We start from the raw sequence: 23034 nt of genomic DNA on the forward strand, positions 1-23034 counted from the left end.
TACTTCTCCTGGAAAATCTGCGAGTCTACTATTTTTATAAAGAGCTCACCTAATCCTTAAAAATATGTACATTCTTATACATATAACGAACTTATGTAACTATGCTGAACAAGATTGGTGTTTTCTTGATCATATTTCCCAAAATAAAACACCCAATTAATAAAAAATAAATCATCTTATTGCTCCCAAACTATCAAACAGTATATTCAGTACCTGTTTTCTAGTATATTTATTTAATGGCACACGTATAGTAATTAAAGTATTGAGGTTTTAAAATATTATACATTTATTTTATTATTCATAATGCAACACCAGTTATACTTAGAAATGTTTTATTTATTTATTCAAAAAATATTTCAACTAAATAATTATTTAAATTAGTTTTATGGGAAGATCTATGAGACTATTAAAAGCTGCATGTGCGGAACAAGCGATGAAAAATGACTGCTTTAGAGAATTTCCACATAAGGAATGTCACAGCTAGGCACAGTGTGCAGCAAGAAAAGATGAGACATATGACATCCCACACCAAAAGAGAGACACAATTAACTCCTCTATTGTTGGCTTCGCAATTATAGGAGAAGCATTTCATTTTCCTAACAGGCACTGCAGCTTATGCAATATATGTCACACTTCTTTGTGACACAGTGCCAATCATTGATTATATACAATTAGCACATTTGAAAATGAAAACAAAAAAGCAGACTTTTAAAGAGTGGGACAACTCACCTGTTTGCAACAGTTTGCAGACTTTAATCGTGGTGCAGGGCCAATAGAGCTCCTGGGATACAAATCTTTGCTGCTGAGAGGCTGAAACCTTCTCTCTTAAAGACCCAAACAGGTCCACACAAAGGTGTGATGGAATTTTGCAGGCATCTGTCAAGCGGAGGAGCTAAGCAAAGAAAAGAAGCAAAGGAAAAAAAAAGCAAACGCATTCTTTTGACCCAACTGAAATACACAGCTTCTAACACAGCCTCAGCATCAGAACTAACTCTTAATATCTATTATTTATATCTGACCTGGGTTAAGTCTTGGAAAAGCAACTCCTGCATTTCTAGTGGCCACCATGAAGGACGTATTTATATTGAGACACCCCCCATGAAAGACTCATAAGCTCCGTGAGCACACCTGAATAGTTCTGAAGTGTGCCTAACTAGCTGCACGGAGTGTCATGGTGTGCACTGATTGCCTTATCTTCTCATTTATCACAGATGAGTTGGAACCAACCTTGCTGAAATCTACTTGCATTGTCCGGATAAAATTGCAAGATCCATGTTGTTTCTGTATACAGCTTCCTGTTGAGGAGCTGACATACACCTACCACATTATAAATGGTAACTTTCATAAAATAGAATCCACGCTCTCATAAGCCATTTTACTACAACCTTCTCATTGCCACTACTCCCAAAACAACTTCTAACAAATAAAAATGCTCAGTGCAGCTGTTTAATAACAAGGAAAGGTCAAATGAAACGATAGGTAAAATTGATTCATGGCAATGGTCTCAACAAGATCTTTTTCTGCTGTTCTTAGATTTCAAATCGCTGTAAAGGTTGAAAGCATTCTTTCGAAGGGACCCAATGTCAATATGTGTGACAAATAAGGGATGATTATTTTGGCTTCAGGCATTACTGAAATGCGTGTGCTTTGCAGACATTTTTGTGTAACGCATACATGGGCCTGCCTTCTATGACAAAACAAAATAGCATTAAGTAGCGTTTCAGGCTTTTAGGTGATGGAGGGGAAGGGAAGGGAAGGGAAGGGAAGGGAAGGGAAGGGAAGGGAAGGGAAGGGAAGGGAAGGGAAGGGAAGGGAAGGGAAGGGAAGGGAAGGGAAGGGAAGGGAAGGGAAGGGAAGGGAAGGGAAGGGAAGGGAAGGGAAGGGAAGGGAAGGGAAGGGAAGGGAAGGGAAGGGAAGGGAAGGGAAGGGAAGGGAAGGGAAGGGAAGGGAAGGGAAGGGAAGGGAAGGGAAGGGAAGGGAAGGGAAGGGAAGGGAAGGGAAGGGAAGGGAAGGGAAGGGAAGGGAAGGGAAGGGAAGGGAAGGGAAGGGAAGGGAAGGGAAGGGAAGGGAAGGGAAGGGAAGGGAAGGGAAGGGAAGGGAAGGGAAGGGAAGGGAAGGGAAGGGAAGGGAAGGGAAGGGAAGGGAAGGGAAGGGAAGGGAAGGGAAGGGAAGGGAAGGGAAGGGAAGGGAAGGGAAGGGAAGGGAAGGGAAGGGAAGGGAAGGGAAGGGAAGGGAAGGGAAGGGAAGGGAAGGGAAGGGAAGGGAAGGGAAGGGAAGGGAAGGGAAGGGAAGGGAAGGGAAGGGAAGGGAAGGGAAGAAAACCACCAAAATCTGTTTTTACTAGTAATATACAAGAAAATAGAAAAAATAATAAACCATATAAAGCACATTTGTGAACAATGCAAATAAAATTATATATATAATTTTCCCATCTAGTCAAATTACGGTCAGACTAAATATTCATATTTGCCATACAGATATAAATGGTGGATTTTCTGGGTACATAAATGCTAACAAAGAACTACAGGTTTTGTCAGAGAACATACCAGTGGATGAATTACACTTGAGAATAGACAACAAACATTCAATTCAGATATGGCAAATATTTAGCCTCAATAGCTGTTCACTCAGCTGTGAGAACAGAGTCTGAACTAAGACCTTAGTTAAGAAAATTTCATATGTGTGTTCTTTTATACCTGGAGTCTTTTGGACAAATACAGAAGGAACATATCATACAGTTCCATCTGCAAAGATATAGTTAAACATGCAACAGGCTCTACTTTGCCTCTGCTAAAGCCAGTGTATTTTATGAACAATTTAAGCACACGGTTAAGAAAAACAATGTGTTTCTTTTTTGTGAAAGGCATTACTTTTTAAAAAATTATGTTAAAATCCAAGTCTTCTGACTTCCACAATTTCATGATACAATCTAGTCAGTAATTTTATGAATTCTCCCATGAACAGTCCTGATAGCTTTCATATAGCATGCTTACTTCTCCAGCAGATACCCTTACACCTACTTCCATCCTGCATACTTAGCATAAAATGCCTTTTCTGACTTAGTTGGCAAAGCCATTAAAATTTAGTTACTTAAACCCCACAGAAGTTCCAGTGTTGCTGTGATCTTTACAAGACTGTATAATTTCAGTTCAGGAAAACACACAAACACAAGAATAAACAAAAGCACTACAAAAGTTCTGGTTAGATCTAAAAGACTATCTACATGGATAAGAAAATCCATTTAAGTAATCTCTTGAATAAAAACCTATCACATGACACCTCCAAAGTAATTTAGAATTATCTGTCAGTCTCACATGTACTTTCTCTTTGTTACAGAAGTAGAAAAATGTATGCAGAAGCTTGTGTCAATGATAAATGGGAAGAAAGAGTAGCAATGTAAGAAGGCATGTAGAAAGATACATACATGAGTTCAATGCTCTGCAGGTACTTAAGAAAAGAAAATGAGCTGAAACCCTGCCTATACTTAAGTTTATGATAAAAATCCCATTTATCTAAAGGGAGACCAGACTTCACAAAAGAAGGCCGACGGGGATTCACTGAGCAAGGTTAATAAGCATATGAACCTTCTTTTACTGATTATCCTAAAAAGCAATACCGCAAAACTTTTTCAAAATATGCCATCAAAGACTCCAAACCAGAATGCATACTATAGAGCACTAAATACTTACTTTTAAAACCCAGTTTGTCAGGATATGGCCATGCAATCGAACACGAGCAAAAATTATTTCAAGATGACAATCAGTGAATTAATACTTTCCAGACTATTCTAGTAAGGCACTCACTCCTTAACATTGGAGTCAGACATCAAATTAAGAAGATTAGATGAGGTAATAAATGAGGTCTGATCAGAAACACTAGCAGGAGTGAATTTACTTCAGGACTAAGTGAGCAGTGTCAGAATTAAATCTATGTTTCATGTTATGTGATGAGGAGTGGTCACAGTCATAGTTCAAACAAAATAAAAGGATGAAAACCTGATCCCAGCAAAGTCGCTGGAAGTTTTACAAATAAGTGAATGAGGGTTTTACTCAGTGCTTTTAACTTAGCTACCATAAGAAAATTATTACAAAGAGAAATGAAGATAAACACAAGTAGTGCTGCTTTTCTGAGTGTGCAAACAGACTGAAACACAGCTGTGAGAAAATGTGTGTACACTGGAATTGGATGTTACGTTTGAACACTAATTATAACACTATTAATTATTTTACCACAAATAATTTTAACACCGGATGCAGCTGTGCTGATTCACCTTTTCTGAAGGAAGGGACCTTCGTGACCAGAGAGGGGACAGTTCCAGAACCTGCTGGGATAGCTCAGAAGTGAAAAGATCCAGTGTCATCTCTTTCAGACATACCTAAAACCCAACTTAGTCAGTCACACTGAGTATCAGACCCAAATAATTTTCTGTACACAAAATCATTTCCATAAACATCAGCTGATTCTATCTGTAATGGTTTTTGCTTCATTCCGCAGTTAACCTTTTTGTTTCCAGATTCATAGTCTCGAACAGCTTGTATTCTTTCTTTTTTTCCCCTATTATTTTGACCTCCTTTGTAAAATTCCAGAAATCACAGGTATTTAAGTTATTAAGCATTCACTGAAATATGAAACTATGTGTCCCTAGAAAGGGAAAGGAACAAAGGTAGAACAGCAAGGCAGTAATTTTGGAAGAGTATACTTTTACTGAAACATTCTGTGAGTTTATTCTGTTATTATGTGAGTCTGGGTATCTGTTTGGTGAGTCCAGAAGATATCCTTAGCACTCTAGATAAAAAAATTATGGTTGCTCAAAAATTGTTTCTAGTTTAGGAATGTTTATGTTGTTCTCATTTGGAACTGATGTAGATATGCAAGAACAACTTTCAATGAGCAGCTAGCAACTTCCAGACTTCTGTTAATTTTGGTGACTTATCTAAAACAAAGAAGGTATTAGTGTGAACTAATACCCTTTTGAAAACTAAAAGTGTATCAGTAATGACTCCACAACATGTCCCAACTCCAAAAGAGTGCTTTCATATTACAGCTTTATACAGACCCCAGTCTACAAAGCAAGGTGAAAAGCATCCAAAGGCAAAATTTCCCAACGATTTGCAAGGATACTGTCAAGTGTTGCATGGTCTGTTCAACATTAAACCTGATCAAACATTGCAAACATTGAACTACGAAGCAGGACTACGAAGGCCAATAACAGTGTGCTGACCACAGCAAAAGAAGGTGAAGACTAACTCTTGGAAAGAAAGTGCACGAGCTAACTAGTAAGGTTTAGGAACAACTCCTCATGATGTATGTCTGTCAGGAGGTTAGAGGTTTCATTGTGAGGTACTCACAGAATTCCAGAGAGGGAGTGATGACAAATGAGTCCTTGATCAGAAAGTGAAATAAATTTTAAAGGAAGGAAACTTCCCTCCAAGGGAAGCTGAGCAAAGGAAAGTAGTGAGAAGTTATGGAAAATGTTTTAAATGATAGACAAAATCCCTTTTCTTTCTGATTTTTATGCAGAACTTAAAATACTGCATTAGAACCTACTAGCATCTTTTCTTTTTTAATTGAATAATTCTTCCCATTGCAGCAATCTTAGCTGCTAGGTAGTCAGCCATGGATAAAAGGAGAATACCCAAGGACCTTTGTTTCTCAGCTAAGATGAACAGTGTAAATATACCTTTATTGCTCTTATTCTCTCCTTCATTGATTTTTTGACTTCATATCACATGACTAACACTGAATTTCCTTGAAGAAAATAATTGCTTTACAGTGTAATTTTACACTCCTCTGAAGAACAAAGGTGAAGAATTTTCCCTAAAACAAAACCCAGAGATTTTAAATTGATGGAGATAATGGCATGAAGGCACTGTGGCAGACAGAAGATAAAAATCTGCTTTTTTTTCCTTTGTCTTGTCTTTAAACTTGCTAAAAATGATAAGAGTTTGGTGTTGATCAAATGGAGTGACAGAAAGCATGAAATCCAAAGCTGAGTAGGATATCCACAAAAAGTAAGCAGAACATTTGTAAAGGAATGGGAAAATCACCTTCTGGCAATTTGCAATCATCATAAGAGGACTGCAAAAAAATAAAAACAAATCCCCCAAAATTCAGGTTGTTAACGTTCTTCTTTCTTAAACTCATGACATTATTGGAGCATAAACATTAGTATTCTGCTGAGTTCTTTTCTACATCAATTTCTTTTAGCAAATAACCTACAAACAGTAAAAGTATTTTTAAAATAAACAGCAGTATCAGAATAGCAGGAAAGAAATCATTAACATTTTTCCGCTATTGGAAAAAAAATAATCTCTCAATACGATCAAAATACTAGAAATTCTTTTTAGACTTCCTCAGGACAAGGATTTTCCTGAAAGTACTTTCAATATTTACAGTGCACTGTGTATCTATCACATGAGGTTGCGCTAGCATACACTGCACTTCCCTGTTTCTTATTTTTAGCAAACACCACGCAGTTCTTTGTCCAGGGCCACTGGCATGTACTATCCAAAACTGTGGTTTATATAGGGAAATTGAACGATGGAGAACATGCATTTTCCTATGCTGTTCAAATTATGTCAGTCTGTTTTTACTCAAACAAAAACTAATCTAACAGCTGCTGTGTACTTTTGTTTACATGCTATATGTCAAATCGTATTGTCCCCAAGGTACTTATGAGAGATGCTTTAGCAGTCATTTTCTTAAATACTGATGCCTATCCGAATTTGGATTTTTCCACCATTGAACAGAATGACAAGCACACGATTGCTGTACTTAAAGCAATCTTTCACAGCTGCTTTGCTTTTCCAGTGATCCCATTAAATTGACGGCATATGCCTGTGGGGTCCACAATGTTACCATACTGCTGAACAAGATGTTGATTGTACAATACAAATTTGTACAACACAACTTGGCTTTACTGTGGGAACCATTTCCCAGGCCATCCTTCCATTTATTTTTAACCTGAGCAAAACTTAATTTAAAAAATTATCTCCGTGACCTTTACTGAACACCTGGTTACATTAATTGTTTAGAAGTGCAAACTCTAACACTCAGTGGTTAGTAGGCATGAAAACCTATGAAGTCTCCTCAGTTCCTAAAATGAACATGAGTCATGTCTTTTCCTGAACTGAACGAAGTAGCTGTGCATTAAATATGCTGGCACATCTTCTGCTTGAGCAAGTGGACCGAAATGGTGTGAATTGTTAATGCCTTGCTGCTTTGGTTCACGGCTTGTGATTGATCATTTGTAACTATATCTACTCCTTGTTCCATGAAATCAAGTATGGAGTAATGGGTTCATCAGATTTTTGGGTTAAATTGAGAGTGAAGAGGTACTGTGTGTGGAATAAGAGTTGCCATGTTCGGGGCTGGCCTTGTAACAGCATGGAATCTAAAGGCGATATTCAAAACCACTTCACTCATCATACGCTTACTGATTCTGAATAGCGTCCATTTGCAGGGGACATTTGGTAGTTTTCCAATACACTTTATGCCTCTTTCTCCACTTCTACCACCCTGCACATCTTTTTCTTTTTTTTTTAACGAGAATAGCTTATAACAGGTCAGCACAGAAAATTAATAGATTTAAATAACTTGCTATGTAAAAGTAAAACCAGCCTCAGAGTAAAATGGCTGTCTTCCTACTAATTAATGATACTACCTAAATATTAAGTCATTTGCATGACTCAGGCTATAAAGAACTCAGCAAAGTTTTACACAGTATTCAGAATTATAACCTCATATTTTTTAGAAAATTGTTTTTCCAGACAGAAAGAAAGAGCTACAATAGCCTTAATATTACTCCTCGGTCCATTCCTGTGCAGGAATGACACGTATTTCCAGACACTACAACACGGCTTGTGACTTTGCAAACAGCAGCGTGTGGGACCACAGCAATGCAAGCCAACAGCAACCAGAAGTGACAAGTTGTGATGGCCTGCAGGAGAGTAATCACGTTAGAGTATCTCCACAGAACAAGAAAGGTAATGTATGTCACTAGCAAACTTGCTGCAATGCTCACAATGTTCTGTCTGTGCAACAGAAGCCTCACTATACTTACTGTGCTCTCTCATCTCCTCTAGTTAAATTTCACCAAATCAGAATGAAACACACCAACTTGTTAGCATTGCTTTCAAACAATTTATAAAAGCTATTTAATTGCATGTGAATGTTTAACTTGGAATGAATGAATCCTTCTAGTCGCATGAAACTTAAACCCAGGTTTTCCATCTGTTCTTGTGCTGAAATTCAGAGAAAAAACTAAAATCTGGACAAATTTAAGACCAAAAATACAAAGTAATAACTGACTGTTATTGTTCCTTGTTTAGGAGTAAAGAATGAAATGGAAGGGAATTAAATGGGAGTGGAGAGGAGTGTACTGCACGTATACAGCTGTGTATATATCTGACGATTATAATCATATTAAGACAAAAAGAGAGACACAGCAGTTTAGTTCAATTTCATCCAGTCTAGGTCAGATAAGATTTTAAATCTCTCTTCTTTGTTTAATACTTATCCTGATGAAATGTAAGTATAGTGCAACTCCACAGCAATCTAGTCGATGCACAAGTTTTGTCATTAAGAGTATTTAGGAGGCTTCAACACATGCAACATTGGAGAAACAGAGGAAGTGATCATGAGTGAAGCAGCTGCTTTTTTCAGAACTGATTTTGAAAGTTCCCTATCTTTTTCCCTTTTTTCTCCTCCTGTGTTTATGTTAGCACTAGAGAAACCTTGCTGAGGTCAAGTTTCTACATTTAAGTATTCAATCAGGCTCTTTTTTAACTAGTCAGACTCATGATGGCTTTGTTGGCTTATAAGCATTGTTGGGAAACTTTCTCACACTTATGCAAGGAGCTGTGCCACCATTTGGAAGAGTTTTATCAAGCCTAAGGAAGTTTTTTATAAAACCCAATAATTTTCCTGGGTATTTCCTTTCTTAAATTGTCACTAACGTGCAGATGCTCACCTCTATTTTCAAAACGTTCAGTGCTGAAGCAGTTACAGAAACCTGTCCAGATGAAATTGCAGCAACCAGCCAATGAAAGGCCAAGACAGCTTTCTCAGTCACAGTATGCTCAGAATTCTTCAAAATAGTTCATTCTGATGCATTACTGCAGTTCACCTGGTAAGTTCACAGGATCACAAACTGGTTGGGGTTGGAAGGGGCCTCGAGTTTGTCCAGTCCGGCTCCCTGTTTAAAGAAGGGTCAAGCTAGAGCAGATTGCTCAGGGTTTTCTCCAGTGGTATTTTGAATGTCTCCAAGTGCAAGACTCCATAACCCCTCTGGGCAAACTGTTCAGTGTTTCATCACCCTCACAGCAAATTTTTTTGTCTTATGTTTAAGTGGAATTTCCTGTACTTCAATTTATGCCCAGTGCTTCTTATCCATTCACTGAATATTACTGAGAAGAATCAGAAGCCATCTTCTTTACTCCCCCCACCCCAGTCTATGCTGGTGGATTGGACTATAGGTCTCCAGCTGCAGGACTCAGCATTTCCCTTTGTGGAACTTCATGGGATTTCTGTCTGCCTATTTATACATTCTTCCTCCAGCAGTTCTTCTAACGTGCAAATGTTCTTTAAGACTTATAAGAAGAAGAAAAGGAACAATACATATTACCTAATTCAATAAGTATATAACTTATGTAGAAGGCAGAGAAAGGTCCTGGAGAAAACAAGTGTTAACCTTCATAACTATGACCTCACAGATATGAATTGCATTCAGGCAAAAGGCTCACTCCTAAGGGGCGACAGTTAAAAAAAATACTACCTATGAAGGGATATATTCAGATTTCATAGCAAGCAACTCCAGATACTACTCTAAAACAGTATTATTTAAACACCAAATGTGCTGTTCTGCATTCAACCAGATATACACACTGCTGGAGAGGAGAAGAAGGAAAAATTGATCTCATGTCATTTTTTTGCACTCTAATTTACCGAGTCAAATAAAAACACGTTATAATGGAACTTAATGCTGTTTCAGTGCTCTGTTGGTTACAACCCATGGTGCCAGCAGCTCATACTAGGTTTTCTACACTAAAAAGAATAAGGTATGTACAAGGGGATACATACTGCATGTCAAATAAATTCAATAGATTTATTTGTGCTTTCCAATGGAGTTTTAGAACTTCACACAGGTGAGTGGAACTGAGGACTGAGCATTTAGTTTCAAGTATCAATTTTTTATGTAAAATGTATAATTCTTCTATTATTATATATAGTATATATATAAAATACATTATACATACGACATATCAGTAGCCATTTACTATAATAGCAATAAAACTATGTTTATAATAACATATAATTTATACTATACTTTATTACATTCCATTATATTACAGTCCATAAGATTCATCCTCAGTGTGCATTTATCTGAAAACTTCAAAAAAAGAAAGGTTTTACTGCAAATAATTACGACCTAGTTCTTTAATAAATGCATTAAGAAATGCATAGTATGAATATGCTCTAAACAGCTACAAAGTAAATATTTACCTTTGCAATGTAATCTATAGGCTACCCCACATAAAATGCAGAGTGTGTATAGCTGTCGATCCTTTGATTTCCAGTAATGACCATAAGCATTGGCAAGTACAGCATTCTATACATGCAAATTTAATAGAAATGCAAGACATCAAATATTCCAAGTTCTTCTTGGAAAAGAAAAGTAATTGCAGGTAGGACAAAATGTTATGTGCTTTTTACCAACCAAAATAGTATGAAATGAAAAAGAAAAATTTAGATGCTCGTGAAAAATGAACCTACTTCTGTTAGACACTGCACACATACATGTAACAGGAAGCTCTACTTCAAAGGCTTTATAGACAGGCTAAGTAAGATACAGAGAGAAAACTGTTACCAGTTCTAATTAGCTCAGCCACACAAAAAGATCAATATGCTGTGCAAAATTTTTTAGTGTGTATTCCTAGACCACAGATGGTCATGGTAGAAAATGTAGCAATGACTTAAAAGTTACTCAGTGACTTCAGCAAAAGACTCCTTAGCAGTGGAAAGCGTATGGCCTACTAACGCACTGTTAACTTACACGGGGTGCTGCAGAGGAGAAAGGCAGGCTTGGTTTTTGCTACTACTTTTATGCTGTGTATTTTGACTAGGGCACGTATGTTTCGAATGCTTTGAATAAAAAGATATGCTAAACTCTACAAATGTCACAATGGCTTAATTTAACCTCTGATTCCCGTCAAACATACAAATACAGGGTTTTGTATTGGTTTACATGCTTAATTCTAAATAACTTTTTATTCTGCTAGCAAAGATAGAAACTCTCCTTTAGCAACATCCAGAACGCACCCCAAACCTAATAATGTTTTGGCTTGTACACCATCACAATAGGAGATATCATAAGCCATTTCTTGTGCTCACAGTCAAATTCTAAATTACACTTTTTATCCATGTCCACATTGTTCTGATTGTTCCCAGTTGTACATTGCAGCTATCGTTTTAGAGAGAATCCTCCTACTATTAGACTTTTATGCTGAACCAGGTTTTCAGATTGAATAACATAGTCATATACCTCAGTCAATTTAAAACACGTATTTCTTGATAGCATCCTTTTGCTTGCTACACATACTTCAAAATAATTGATTATTGAATATTTAGCTTACCTTTCTCCAGTTTGTACAGAAATCATAACACTTGAGAATATATACAATAGCTGGGTTTATATTGTGCAATACTATTCAGCGAATGCAAATTTTATGAAAGAGGTGAATCATCACTATAGGAGTTGTGTGATTAAAGCAGAAACTGTCACTGAAATAGTGCCAGTGAAATTACCTGTCACTCTTTGGAAGAAAGTCGAAGATAGCACACAAGTTATTTTTGATGGCAGAAATGGCAATACTTTGACCAGGAGAAATTCATTGTTCATGGAACTGTTGAAAAGAAAAGGCAAGAGGAAAATACTAATGACATTATTCACCCATCATGCCTATTTTAGGTCAGTCAGGTGAATATCCTAAGCTGTCTTTTTCAAAGTGCTCATAGAGAAAACAGAGCCAAAGTATGAAGGAAAATTTTATGTCTTGTAAATTTTGAGAGGAATGTGTCCCATTTTAAAAATCCCTCATTTGACTGCAATAACACATGTTCAAGGGTGAAAAACACATCTCCTACCTCAACAGCATCCACATTTCAGAACTGACATTGCACACCAAACTTTGGAGAGATGTTGCCTCTCCAAAGAAATTCAGTTCAAAATAAGACAAAAAGCATACACCATCAATAAAGTTTTGTCTTTCCTTGGTTGGTTTTTTTTTTTTCCTTTTTTTTTTCAATTTCAATTCTAATTACAGTAGCTTCAGTGCTGTTCTAACATGCACAAACATGGAACCCTTTTGAAGGTGCTGTGTACCACTTAGGATTGCTAAAGTACAACATATTCCCCTCCACTTGTCCATTTTTGCACATACTTGCCATATTTAAGCCCAAATGCCATGTTTCCGATCCAGTTCTAACCTAACTCAGAACAGTTTTTCTGGCAAAAGAGAAGATGGGAAAACATGCAAATAAATTACAATTTCTTACAATGGGGTCAAGGCCCTCCAACAGTTGTAGTTTCTGATTCTTTACAACTAAAGGTTCCTTAGCTTTCTAGGCAGCTGCCTAACTGAAAATACCCATCTAAAATAGATTTGGGAGAACCAGGTTCGAGTCTAATCAGAACCGAACAGAATGTAGACCTGTACTCAGGTCTCCCCTATCAAACTCTAGTCTCAGATCTCTTGTCTTAAAACATGTTTGGAAACATCTTAGCTCAGTCAGAGTATTTTAGACATTTTCTAAACTTTAGCAGGACAGAATAACTGTTTCATAGTAGTTCCAATATAAAACAAATAGAGAAAAAAATCACTATTTACCTTGTCTCTTCTTTCAAATTTTCTAAACATACTTAACATTCTTTCTGGTTTTAATTGCATGATAGGTATTTTCTGCATGAAAAAAATACTTCTCCAATGAATTATGAATCCTATTTGTTATACATCAGTGTATTGATTGCTGTGTGGTCGACGTGCAGTTCTTCCATCAGAAGTCTGTACAGTGACTAAATGGAGACGGGAGGAAGACTGTGAAGATTGTACAGTCCGGTAAATCTGCCTTTTTGAGAATTTTTCAGTGTCCTTTTTTTCTCCTTCATTCACTGATACGGATCTAGTGTAACTGAAGTCAGAATGTTATCACTTTGGTCAGGGTTTCAGAACAAAAAGAATCAAACATCCCTCAGTTGTGCTTCAGATCTTCCTGCCAAGATACCACCAGTATTTGGTGAATTCACATCACTCTGAATAGCTGTCCACTTTTTCATTAATAGGTAAAAGTCTAGAAAGCAATAGTTACTGACTACAAGAAACAAACACACTTTTCACACAGTGTCAACAACCTGCTGAACATTTTACTTATTATACATAGGAAAACCCCACATTTCAGTCAGTTTTTTAAAACCATGCTATGAGACTGATGATGCAAAGGGAAGGAATAACATCCCATTCAAATAACAAATAGTATTTGTTCTCAAGGAAAAGGAAAATGCTCTGCTTCTGATATATTCTTTGTGATTTGACTACACCGTGACTGAGGTTGTCCCAGATGAGGGAAGCATGCTAGGAAATCATCAACATATGCACCATATGTACCATCTGATGCATTTATTCTTCCACTTTTCTTTAGACTTCCACTCAAAGACAGGATATTGGACTAGATGAAAGTACAGCCTGACACAGTATTGCAATTTTTACAGTCGTTTGTTTATGTTTTCAATTCATAAGCAAGAAACATGTTTTCTGTTTAAATCACTGGACTGCACGAAATAACATTTTGAAGATATTGAAACATTCTCATTTTATACTTACTGTTGCATTAAAACCTGAGACACTGATTTTCAATCTATTCTAAATGTGTCAACCTTTATACATTCATCTGTCACTGGAGGATCAGATACTTATATAAAATTCAAATGGGAATTGCACATAAACATAAAACTTTTCCTTTGGCCTCAGTTTTCCTTCTCCTGCACTAATCTGTATGTACATGCTAGAATTTTCCCAACAGTTTTTCTCTTTCAGACTCACTTGTTTCTTTCCACTCCCACGTGATGTTTTTTCTTGTGCTGGCAAAAGTATTTAGGTGGGTGTGCAGTGAATCAGATTCCTGAAACTATTCCAGATTAAAATTGATGATTTTAACTGGCTCTTTGTTGGTGTACGTCATCTTCCCTCTGTGGTTCACTGAATGATGGAACAAAACCCTTGTGCTGTCCAGGGAGCTGCAGAAGTCCCTCAATGACAGGGCACAAGTGGTGGAGCCTTCTTTTAGCAACAGCGCTGGAATACACTGACTTGAAATGTACTCAAAACGATGGCCTCAGTCACTTTTGGATATCCTTTACAAGCAGGCCACACATCTATAAGGTCTCATGGATATCAGTTTAATAATTAGCATGCTAGGTCAAGACATCCCCATGGAAAAAAAAAAAAAAAAAAAGGAGATTGATTAATACTGCATCAAACTACTGAATTTGTGTGATGTTCAAAAATTATTGCTGGACTTTTTTGTTCTGATGTACAGACAAGTTTGATCTGTGTGTTTTGATTATCCTCATTGTGTTGAAAGTATTGTGAATGCTCTAGTTAGACAACAGGTTCTAAGAACATTTATTGCAGAAGTGTTATTATTCATATCTGCATGCAATTTCTTGATCTATAATAGCACCAATGCTGACAGTAATAAGATTAGTTTTATATTACAAAATAATTTGATAATATCTATCACAGGCAACATTAGAAAAATGACCTTTCATTAATTGAGGCAGATATAGTTCTCCTCAGTATTATTTTAGTGGATTAAAATTATAATTACAATAGAATAGTTCAGCTGGAATGAATGATCATACAGTCCTACAGACTTAAAAACAAATGGATTACACAATTCAGAGAGGACTGAAAGCTAATATTCCAGGCATTCAAAATTCCTTACATATAGTAGAAAACCTTGCAAAGTATTTCAAGTATTTCAGGTTGTGAATCAGCCCTAGGTTTGAAAAATATTTAAAATTTATTTTTAGAAAATTATTTCAAATCTATCACAGACTAATATTAGAAATGCAGTGATATAAAATATATATGCCATACTTGTTTGGGGACAAACACATACACTCTTCTATACTTACTGCTTGCTCACTCCTACCCCCCCAGTAGGATGGGGAGGAGAAAATCTCCACTAATCTTCTATACTTACCTGAAAACAAAGACAGCATATCAGTTCTTCTAAAACCTATTGAATTGCCAAGAAAGTATTAAAAAACCCTATACAGGAAAAAAGATTCTTGTATATAGCATAACTTTAAAATATGTTGTTATGTGGTTATAGCATCATATCTTTTAAGACAAACACTTTAACTACTGAATATTTATAATTAAAGATCTAACCTAATAAAAATTGACTGAATTTTCAAACGTATATAACATATATAACCTATATGTCAGATAATCTTAGAAATAATGTTACTTGGTAATAAATCCTCAGATAACGTACTGTTACACAGTACACACAAAAGTAGGAGAAGAAATAAGCACAATCAGAAGCAAAGTTGCTACTAGGCAAAGACAAGCAGATTAAAGAGCAGTGGGGATTTCAAGAAAGAGGGAGCACAGAAGTAAAATTCCCCTTATCCCTGAATGTAATATAATCCCTGTTTTGTTGAATTCCCAGGCTTTGTAATTTGAGGGATTTTTTGGCTGGTTTTTTTTTTTTTTTTTTTTTTTTTGTGGGTTTGTTTTTTTTTTTAGAATAATCTATAGTTATAAAAAAGGAATAAAAATGCAGTAACAATGAAGGTACATTGGAGATGCACTCATTCAGCCGTGCTAATAAAGGTTACCTTTTCAATTTGATTTTGTGATGCAATAGTCTCATAGTTATCCTGCCCTGTGCAGTTCTTAAACACTAAAATTCTGTCAGAGGTGTCCTCAATAATTTTCTATATGCGGTTGGAAATGATAGGTTTGGTTTTCTTTTGCTTGACACCATCATGAAGAACCAGGCCATTCACTGTCCAAGATACTTTCTTCATTAATGACAGATGGTCTGCAAGAAAAAAGAAAAAAAAAGGAGAGCCAATATTTGGCTTCAAAATTAAAAACGGACACATCATGCTCCCCTTTCCCTATTACCTTAAAAATACACACCGGCCTGTCTCCACTTAGATGCTGGTATTTTCTGAAATACTACCACCAGCTTCCTACTAACCGTGACATAAGCTGTAGCAAGCTGTCTGCAGTGATAGCCTGCATAAATCATCATTCCTGAAGGGAACAGATGTTCAGGGTATGAAAGAGTAATACCACAATTTAGTCATAATTAAAATTCACCTTAGCATGCCTCTATCAGTGAGCAGAGAGGAACATTTCACTTCTCACCTACAAAAATGAAATGCCTCTCATTTCTTCTGCTTCAGGAAAATTAAGCCTGAACCTTTTCTACATTGTTTGAGTTCCATATCTGACACTGCATCATATAAATGACATTTTTATTTCACTTCAACTGTTAGTTTTCTTCTTTTTCCAAACATTAAGAAAATGACCTCTAAATGGCGTACTGCCTCTGCACAAAATGCACTTACAATGAAATCTTCAAAAGGGATGTTGTACATTGCATGCAGAAATAGAATCAGTAGCTATCTACTACAGATCAAAACTGTGCCAATAAACATACTCATTGTACTGATAACAGTTCAGTCTGTGGTGGATATATTTAAAAACGTAGGGGCTGAAGGCCTTTAAAAATTATTTAGTAGTCTAAGATCAGTGAAATCAGTGGGAGTCAGAGGATTAACTCAGGAAAAATTTGATCCTTATCCTTGTAACTGCCATTAATGTTAATGGAATGTGTCCATACACATAATTTCAAAAATGTAAGCGTCATACTGCTATTATTGCAGTTGGATTAGCTTGGATGCATGACAGGTTTTTTTAAAAATTGGTTTCAATTCACAAATCTTTATATCATAAGGCTACTTCACTATGAAATACAAAGCATGTGCTGATTATGTTAATAAATAGGTCTCTGAACTGTAAAAGGCTGAGCTTTTCATAGTGATTTAAAGTTCTAAGATAAAAAGATAACTTATCTTCTCATCAACATTGATATCGGCAATCAATTTGAAAAAAACCCCTCTCATTAAACCATGGCTTTGTTTCCCAACTAAATATCTTTAGCGACTGTCAACCTATGGAACTTCAAGTCCATGGATTAGATTGTTAGTGAATGTTGTACTGAGTAGACTCTTAGGTTCAACACAGCCTTTTACATAGTGTATTTAAATGCCAGGTAGGATATAGATGGGTGAACAGCATTAGATCTTAACTGCCACAGCTAAATGTAACAATACTGGATTGGGAAACGCAGGGAGAGTTGACTGAATGGCATCAACAATTCTGTGAGTTTCATGGTCCTTATTATTAAACAAATGGGAAAGGTTCGTTATTATTGATTTATTATTCATTTAGAAAGCATGGAAGTTTTACTAAATCCATTTTAGAAATGGGACCCCTGAAAAGTTGTACAGGATCTCAGACAAGAGCTTGAAATAATCTCTCTAAAAGGACATGCTCAAATATCAATCACTTTTGTCCATACAGAAAAGTTACTTTTTACTTCGTGAACAACAAGTATATGAAGACATTTTTCTTATGGACATTAATTTTTATGTCAATAATTCCCATTTGTGTGAAACGATTGTTTTGGTTGACTGTGTAAGACACCCTATCCATTCAGTATATAGGATGGCTTGACTGTCTCTTGGTCCCTGCATCAATACAAGTTCCAAGTCCTATGAGACTGCAGCAATAAGGAAGATGCCTCCCAGAATTCATATGAACAGCGTATCTTGAATCACCCCTTCATGTGACTTATCCATGAATTCTACTTCTGACCACAAGACAACAGTGATCTTGTACTAAAGAGGTGGTTGCAAGACCAGTTTAACTACTGGTTGAAAAGCGTCTCTATTAACATGGGAAAACAGATCTTAAAATCTCCACTAAGCAACGCCTGTGAGTAAAACGATGGACTGACTGTCATTTGGAAATTTTTGAAAATGGTATGTTTTCAGAGAAGTTGCAGAAGGTGGTTCAGCCTTGGAAGAAGGGTCTCTAACATGCATTGACAAACCTAGTCTACGTTTGTGCCATGATTTAGATTGGTAGGGTGCTCATTTATATAACTTATTGGCCATATATTATGTGCTATTTCCCATATAAGCAAGTGTCGTGGGTCAGGCCCAACTGGCAACAAAGTACCATGTGGCTGCTTGCTCACTCCTACCCCCCCAGTAGGATGGGGAGGAGAAAATATAACAAAAAGGCCCATGGGGCGAGACAAGGACAGGGAGGGATCACTCACCAATTATGGTCACAGGCAAACCAGACTCGACTTAGGGAAAAAAAAGAATCCATTTAGCTTGTTATCAATCAAATCAGAGTAGGATAATGAGAAATGCAACCACATCTTAAAAATACCTTCCCCTCACTCCTCCCTTCTTCCCAGGATCAGCTTCACCTCCTCCCCCTCAGTAGCCCAGGGGGACAGGGAATGGGGGTTGCCATCAGTTCATCACATGTTTCTGCTGCTCCTTCCTCCTCAGGGGGAGGAATCCTCACACTCTTCCCCTGCTCCAGCACGGGGTCCCTCCCACAGGAGACAACGCTCCACGGACTCCTGCAATGTGAGTCTTTCCCACGGGCTGCTGTTCTTCACAAACTGCTCCAGCGCGGGTCCCTTCCATGAGGTGCAGCCCTCCCAGCGACGGGCTGCTCCAGCGTGGGCTTCCCTCGGAGTCACGGCCTTCTTTGGGCACAGTCACCTTCTCTGGTGTGGGGTCCTCTAGGGCCTGCAGGCAGGCACGTGCTCCACCGTTGATCTGCATGGGCTGCAGTGGGACAACCTGCCTCATCAAGGTCTTCACCATGGGCTGCAGGGGAATCCCTGCTTTGGCACCTGAAGCACCTCCTCCACCTCCATCTTCACTGGCCTCAGTGACTGCACAGGTGTTTCTCTAACATCCCCCTCCTCCCTCCCCTGCAGGTTTTTCCGCTCTTAAAAACGTTATCGCAGAGGCACTACCGCCATCACTGATCGGCCTTGGCCAGAGGTGGGTCCGACTTGGAGCCAGGGAAGTTTCTAGCACCTTCTCACAGGAGCCACCCCTGCAGCCCCTCCCCTGCTACCAAAACCCCACCACACAAACCCAATACAGCAAGTATTACGAGTTGGCTGTCGTACAACAGCAAAAGGATGTTTTTCAGTTTAGGTACACCACACTAAGTAAGTGTAGTTTGGTTTCCTCCTGAGCAGAGTGGTACTTGGAAAAGAAGTGGCAGCTGATTTAGATTATAATGAAAGATGACATAAGGTGAAACTTAAGAGATCACTTGGCATTGAATGATGAGAGCAAGTAGATGCCTAAAGGCAAATTTAGGAAGATTATAGCTGCCTAAGCCAAAAAATGTGGTAAATTTTGCCAACCCTTTAAGGTTAGATCCACAGTACCCCTTAAGGCTGGCTGGAGAATTGCTCTGAAGGTCAAGCTTGTCTGTATTCTATAGTATGTGCCTGCAAGGAAGCTTCAAGCACAATAAGAATAAGCCCTCTAGCAATCTGCATGGCCAAAAATGCTGAGCATTTTGCTATGGGATGCTATTTGTTCCCAGCCTTGACTGAACGAGATGTCAGTGAGGTTGTATGTGCACAGGGGACAGGCACTACATGGTAGTGAATATACTTATGACGCTTCAGAGCAGCATAGACATAAAAAAGGCACTTGAGTGTCTTTGCATTCCCTTATTTTCAACAATAAATTACTCTCATCACCTGAAACTGTCTGTGCATTGATGCTGCTGTGCATCCTTAAGTGACCACGATCCTACCTGATTTGGCAGCTGCCAGTCTTTTGGGGCTCACAAACCAGGAATACCCAAAGCAAAATTCCCCCATTGAGGGGATACTTCAGATATACTAAGTGCAGAGACAAACACTGGCAGCACCGAGTTTATCACAAAGAAAAGCAGATGTGGCCATTTAAATCAAAAAAAGGACCTGAAGAACGGTGGCAAAGTCTCATTTATAGAAGTGGCCAAGTGTTTATATTTCCTGGGTAGAGGGAGGTCAGATTCTATAATCCTCTCCATCTGACAGACTCAGTTCCATATTTCACAGTTCCCAGGAGAGTGCTTGTAACCTCCAACATGCAGGATGGACTGAGATCTCTCTCTTGTTGCAATTGGGCTGTGAAGCAATAATGCAAAACTCCTGGGGGAAGAAAGAAAGAATAGCAATGGGAATCTGACTTTACAGACCACTAATAATAAAAGCACTTATTTGGAACTACGGTAAGTATTTTATAATCCCGGTCTTATGCAATGTCTAAACAAGGTGTTTAAGCAGAAACACCACTGCTTCTCTTGAACCTACCCTGTGCTTCACACTGGTGCTATAACTGAAAATGTGACACATAATAGAAGTAATTTGATGGGAGACTGGAAGTCTGCTAAAGCATTTTGAGGTCTTTACATGCCTAATATATGTGACAGAAAGAGCAAATATGGACAATGAATTGTAGGAGATTGCCAAGGTTTGTAGGGAGAGTGGATATACTCTATCAAACAACTACGACGAGAAAAAATAGACAAGCTTTTTGACATGTAAGTCCTTCTTGCATTGCTTAAACACTTAGATCATCTATAAGGACCTACTACTATTACTACAACACAACAAGTGGATTTTATTCACTTTCAGAGCTGGGAATAAAATGCAGTAGCATTATGTAAATGGAGGGGTTAAGAGATCCTGGAGAGAAGGCAGCTGAGAGGAGGTCTAACAACCATCTTCAAATACCTAAAGCTATAGGAAACACAGAGAAACAGATTTCTCAAAGCAGCACAGGAAAAGGACATGAGCAAACAGTCACAGCTGCAGCATGGGAAAATTCAACTAAATGTAAGGGAAAAAAATTGACGACAATTACGCAGTGGGATGGCTTGCCCAGAGAGGCTGGGAATTTCCATCTTTGGAAGTTTTCAAAACTTCAATGGATAATGCCCCAAGCAACCTGTCCTACCTTTGAAGTTAGCCCTGTTTGAGGAGATGGGACTAGATGACCTGTAGAGGTCCTTTTCAAGACAAATTACTCTGTGATTCTCAGTAATCTGCCACTGTGTAGAAGACAGAGCTACTGCCAACCATCATGTACCTTAATTTGTTAACCCTAAATTAACACTAAGTGCCTGATTCCACAAATTTATAAATCTTATCCTGTTTTTTTATACACATAATTTACATAAATTTTTATGCCAGAATTTACCATAATTTAAAAAAATTAAATTACATACTTGGTGTTCTGCTTAATGTTAACTGTTGAAATTATTTAAACAAGATCAGCAACATCAGTCAATACTTTGGTACAGAAAGTGAAGATTAACTCAGCAAATTGACATTACACTGCAAACTCTGATAAGCAGAATATATTATCTAAATGGAAGTAACCCCTCCAAAACACACAGTAACACACCTACTGCGAGTTAAAGGGGCTGTAAATCTTTAATCATCTCAAGGTAGCAGAATTACAGTTCAAATTCATATGCCAAGGAATATCTTCCTCCAGCAAAAAAATTCTCAATGCTATGATGACATAGAGGTTCACTATTATGAATGAAGAATGTCACTTGCGGAATAACAAGTACAATCTCACAGAGCACTAAAATTTTCATTTGACATTCCCTATCTAAGTACTGACTACACTATTCATGACCTGAGCCCAGGCTTGTATGTGACACACATTTCGTGTTACACCGAACTTACTTCAAAATTCAGTATTCTTATTCTCCCAACACTTATCCCCTTCATTCGCAATTGCTTTATACTGTCATTGTTGAAACAAGATTTACGGAGTTCTAAGAAATGATAATGAAGAAATGAATGAAGAAATTCAAATTATAATAAAAAGGAATAAACTTACAGGTTTAAAGGCACTAGCATATGGTATTATAAATATATTGATATTGTATGCTATATATTATATTATGGATATGTATTCAGACACATCTTGCTTTAACTTCCTTCCCTTTCCTCACCTTGATAGAAATAAATACCAGCCAATGCCTGAAACAACCTTCATAACTTCGTGAATCCAAATCTTACTGTCTGAAAAAAAAAAAAATATTTTCATCTACTGAAAACAGGACATAATTTTCTCAGTTCCCACTTTTCAAGATTGTGAAAACTGAATAACACATTTTAAAGGGTATAGAACAGTAACAGAGACATGAATTTGAAATATATCTTATATATTAATAAATTAAGTGCTAATATAATAAACACAGAACTCCCTGGTATATACTTGTGAAATAGGCAGAAAGGCTCAAGTTTCCTAAAATTTAACACTCTAGTAGTAACAACATATAATGTTGCATTCAATTATATCCTCTCTTCAAATCACAGATGCCTCTGTATTTGGTAAACGTATTATGCTCAGGTCACATTCCTCTGTTTAACTAAGTTTAGTCACTCCCTTTTCTTTAAATACTTGAAAGTTTTTTGTTTCTGCATGTTCTGAAGTGTCATCATTTATTGCCACAGGCACAATGGCTATATTTAACTAATAATGACAGCAGTTGTCATTAGATTTTAAACTCACTAACACTAGTCTGACATATTATTTGAAGTATGTCTTAATTCTAAATTTGATTAAAATTACAAACATCCCATCTTCTCTGCCAATCAACATATTTCATCCCCTTGCCCTGAACTTTTCTATGAACTCTTCAGGAAAATAGGTCATGGTATTAGGGGCCATTTAAACTAAGGAAGGCCTCCCCAGTTGCGAAAAGACTTTTATATGCTTTTCACAAAACACAAATAAAAATTTAGATTCATCAACGAATGATCCATGTTTCTCATTATGTTTTCTGTGATAGGAATCTGAAATCTAGAATTCACTTTACAAAAATCATATTA

The 23034-nt window shown here is 37.3% G+C and overlaps 1 protein-coding gene across 1 annotated transcript in view; it reads right to left on the reverse strand.

Moving 5' to 3' along the window:
* The window catches only part of DCDC1 (doublecortin domain containing 1), a 101944-nt gene that overhangs the window by 62179 nt on the left and 16731 nt on the right, over nt 1-23034 (reverse strand). The window contains 2 exon segments of the mRNA XM_086472012.1: nt 730-892; nt 15905-16110. Of these exon segments, the coding sequence (XP_086328138.1) occupies nt 730-892; nt 15905-16110 (369 nt within the window).

The sequence above is a fragment of the Leptosomus discolor genome, chromosome 12, assembly GCF_034619465.1.
Source record: "Leptosomus discolor isolate bLepDis1 chromosome 12, bLepDis1.hap2, whole genome shotgun sequence".
In the NCBI taxonomy this organism is placed as follows: domain Eukaryota; kingdom Metazoa; phylum Chordata; class Aves; order Leptosomiformes; family Leptosomidae; genus Leptosomus; species Leptosomus discolor.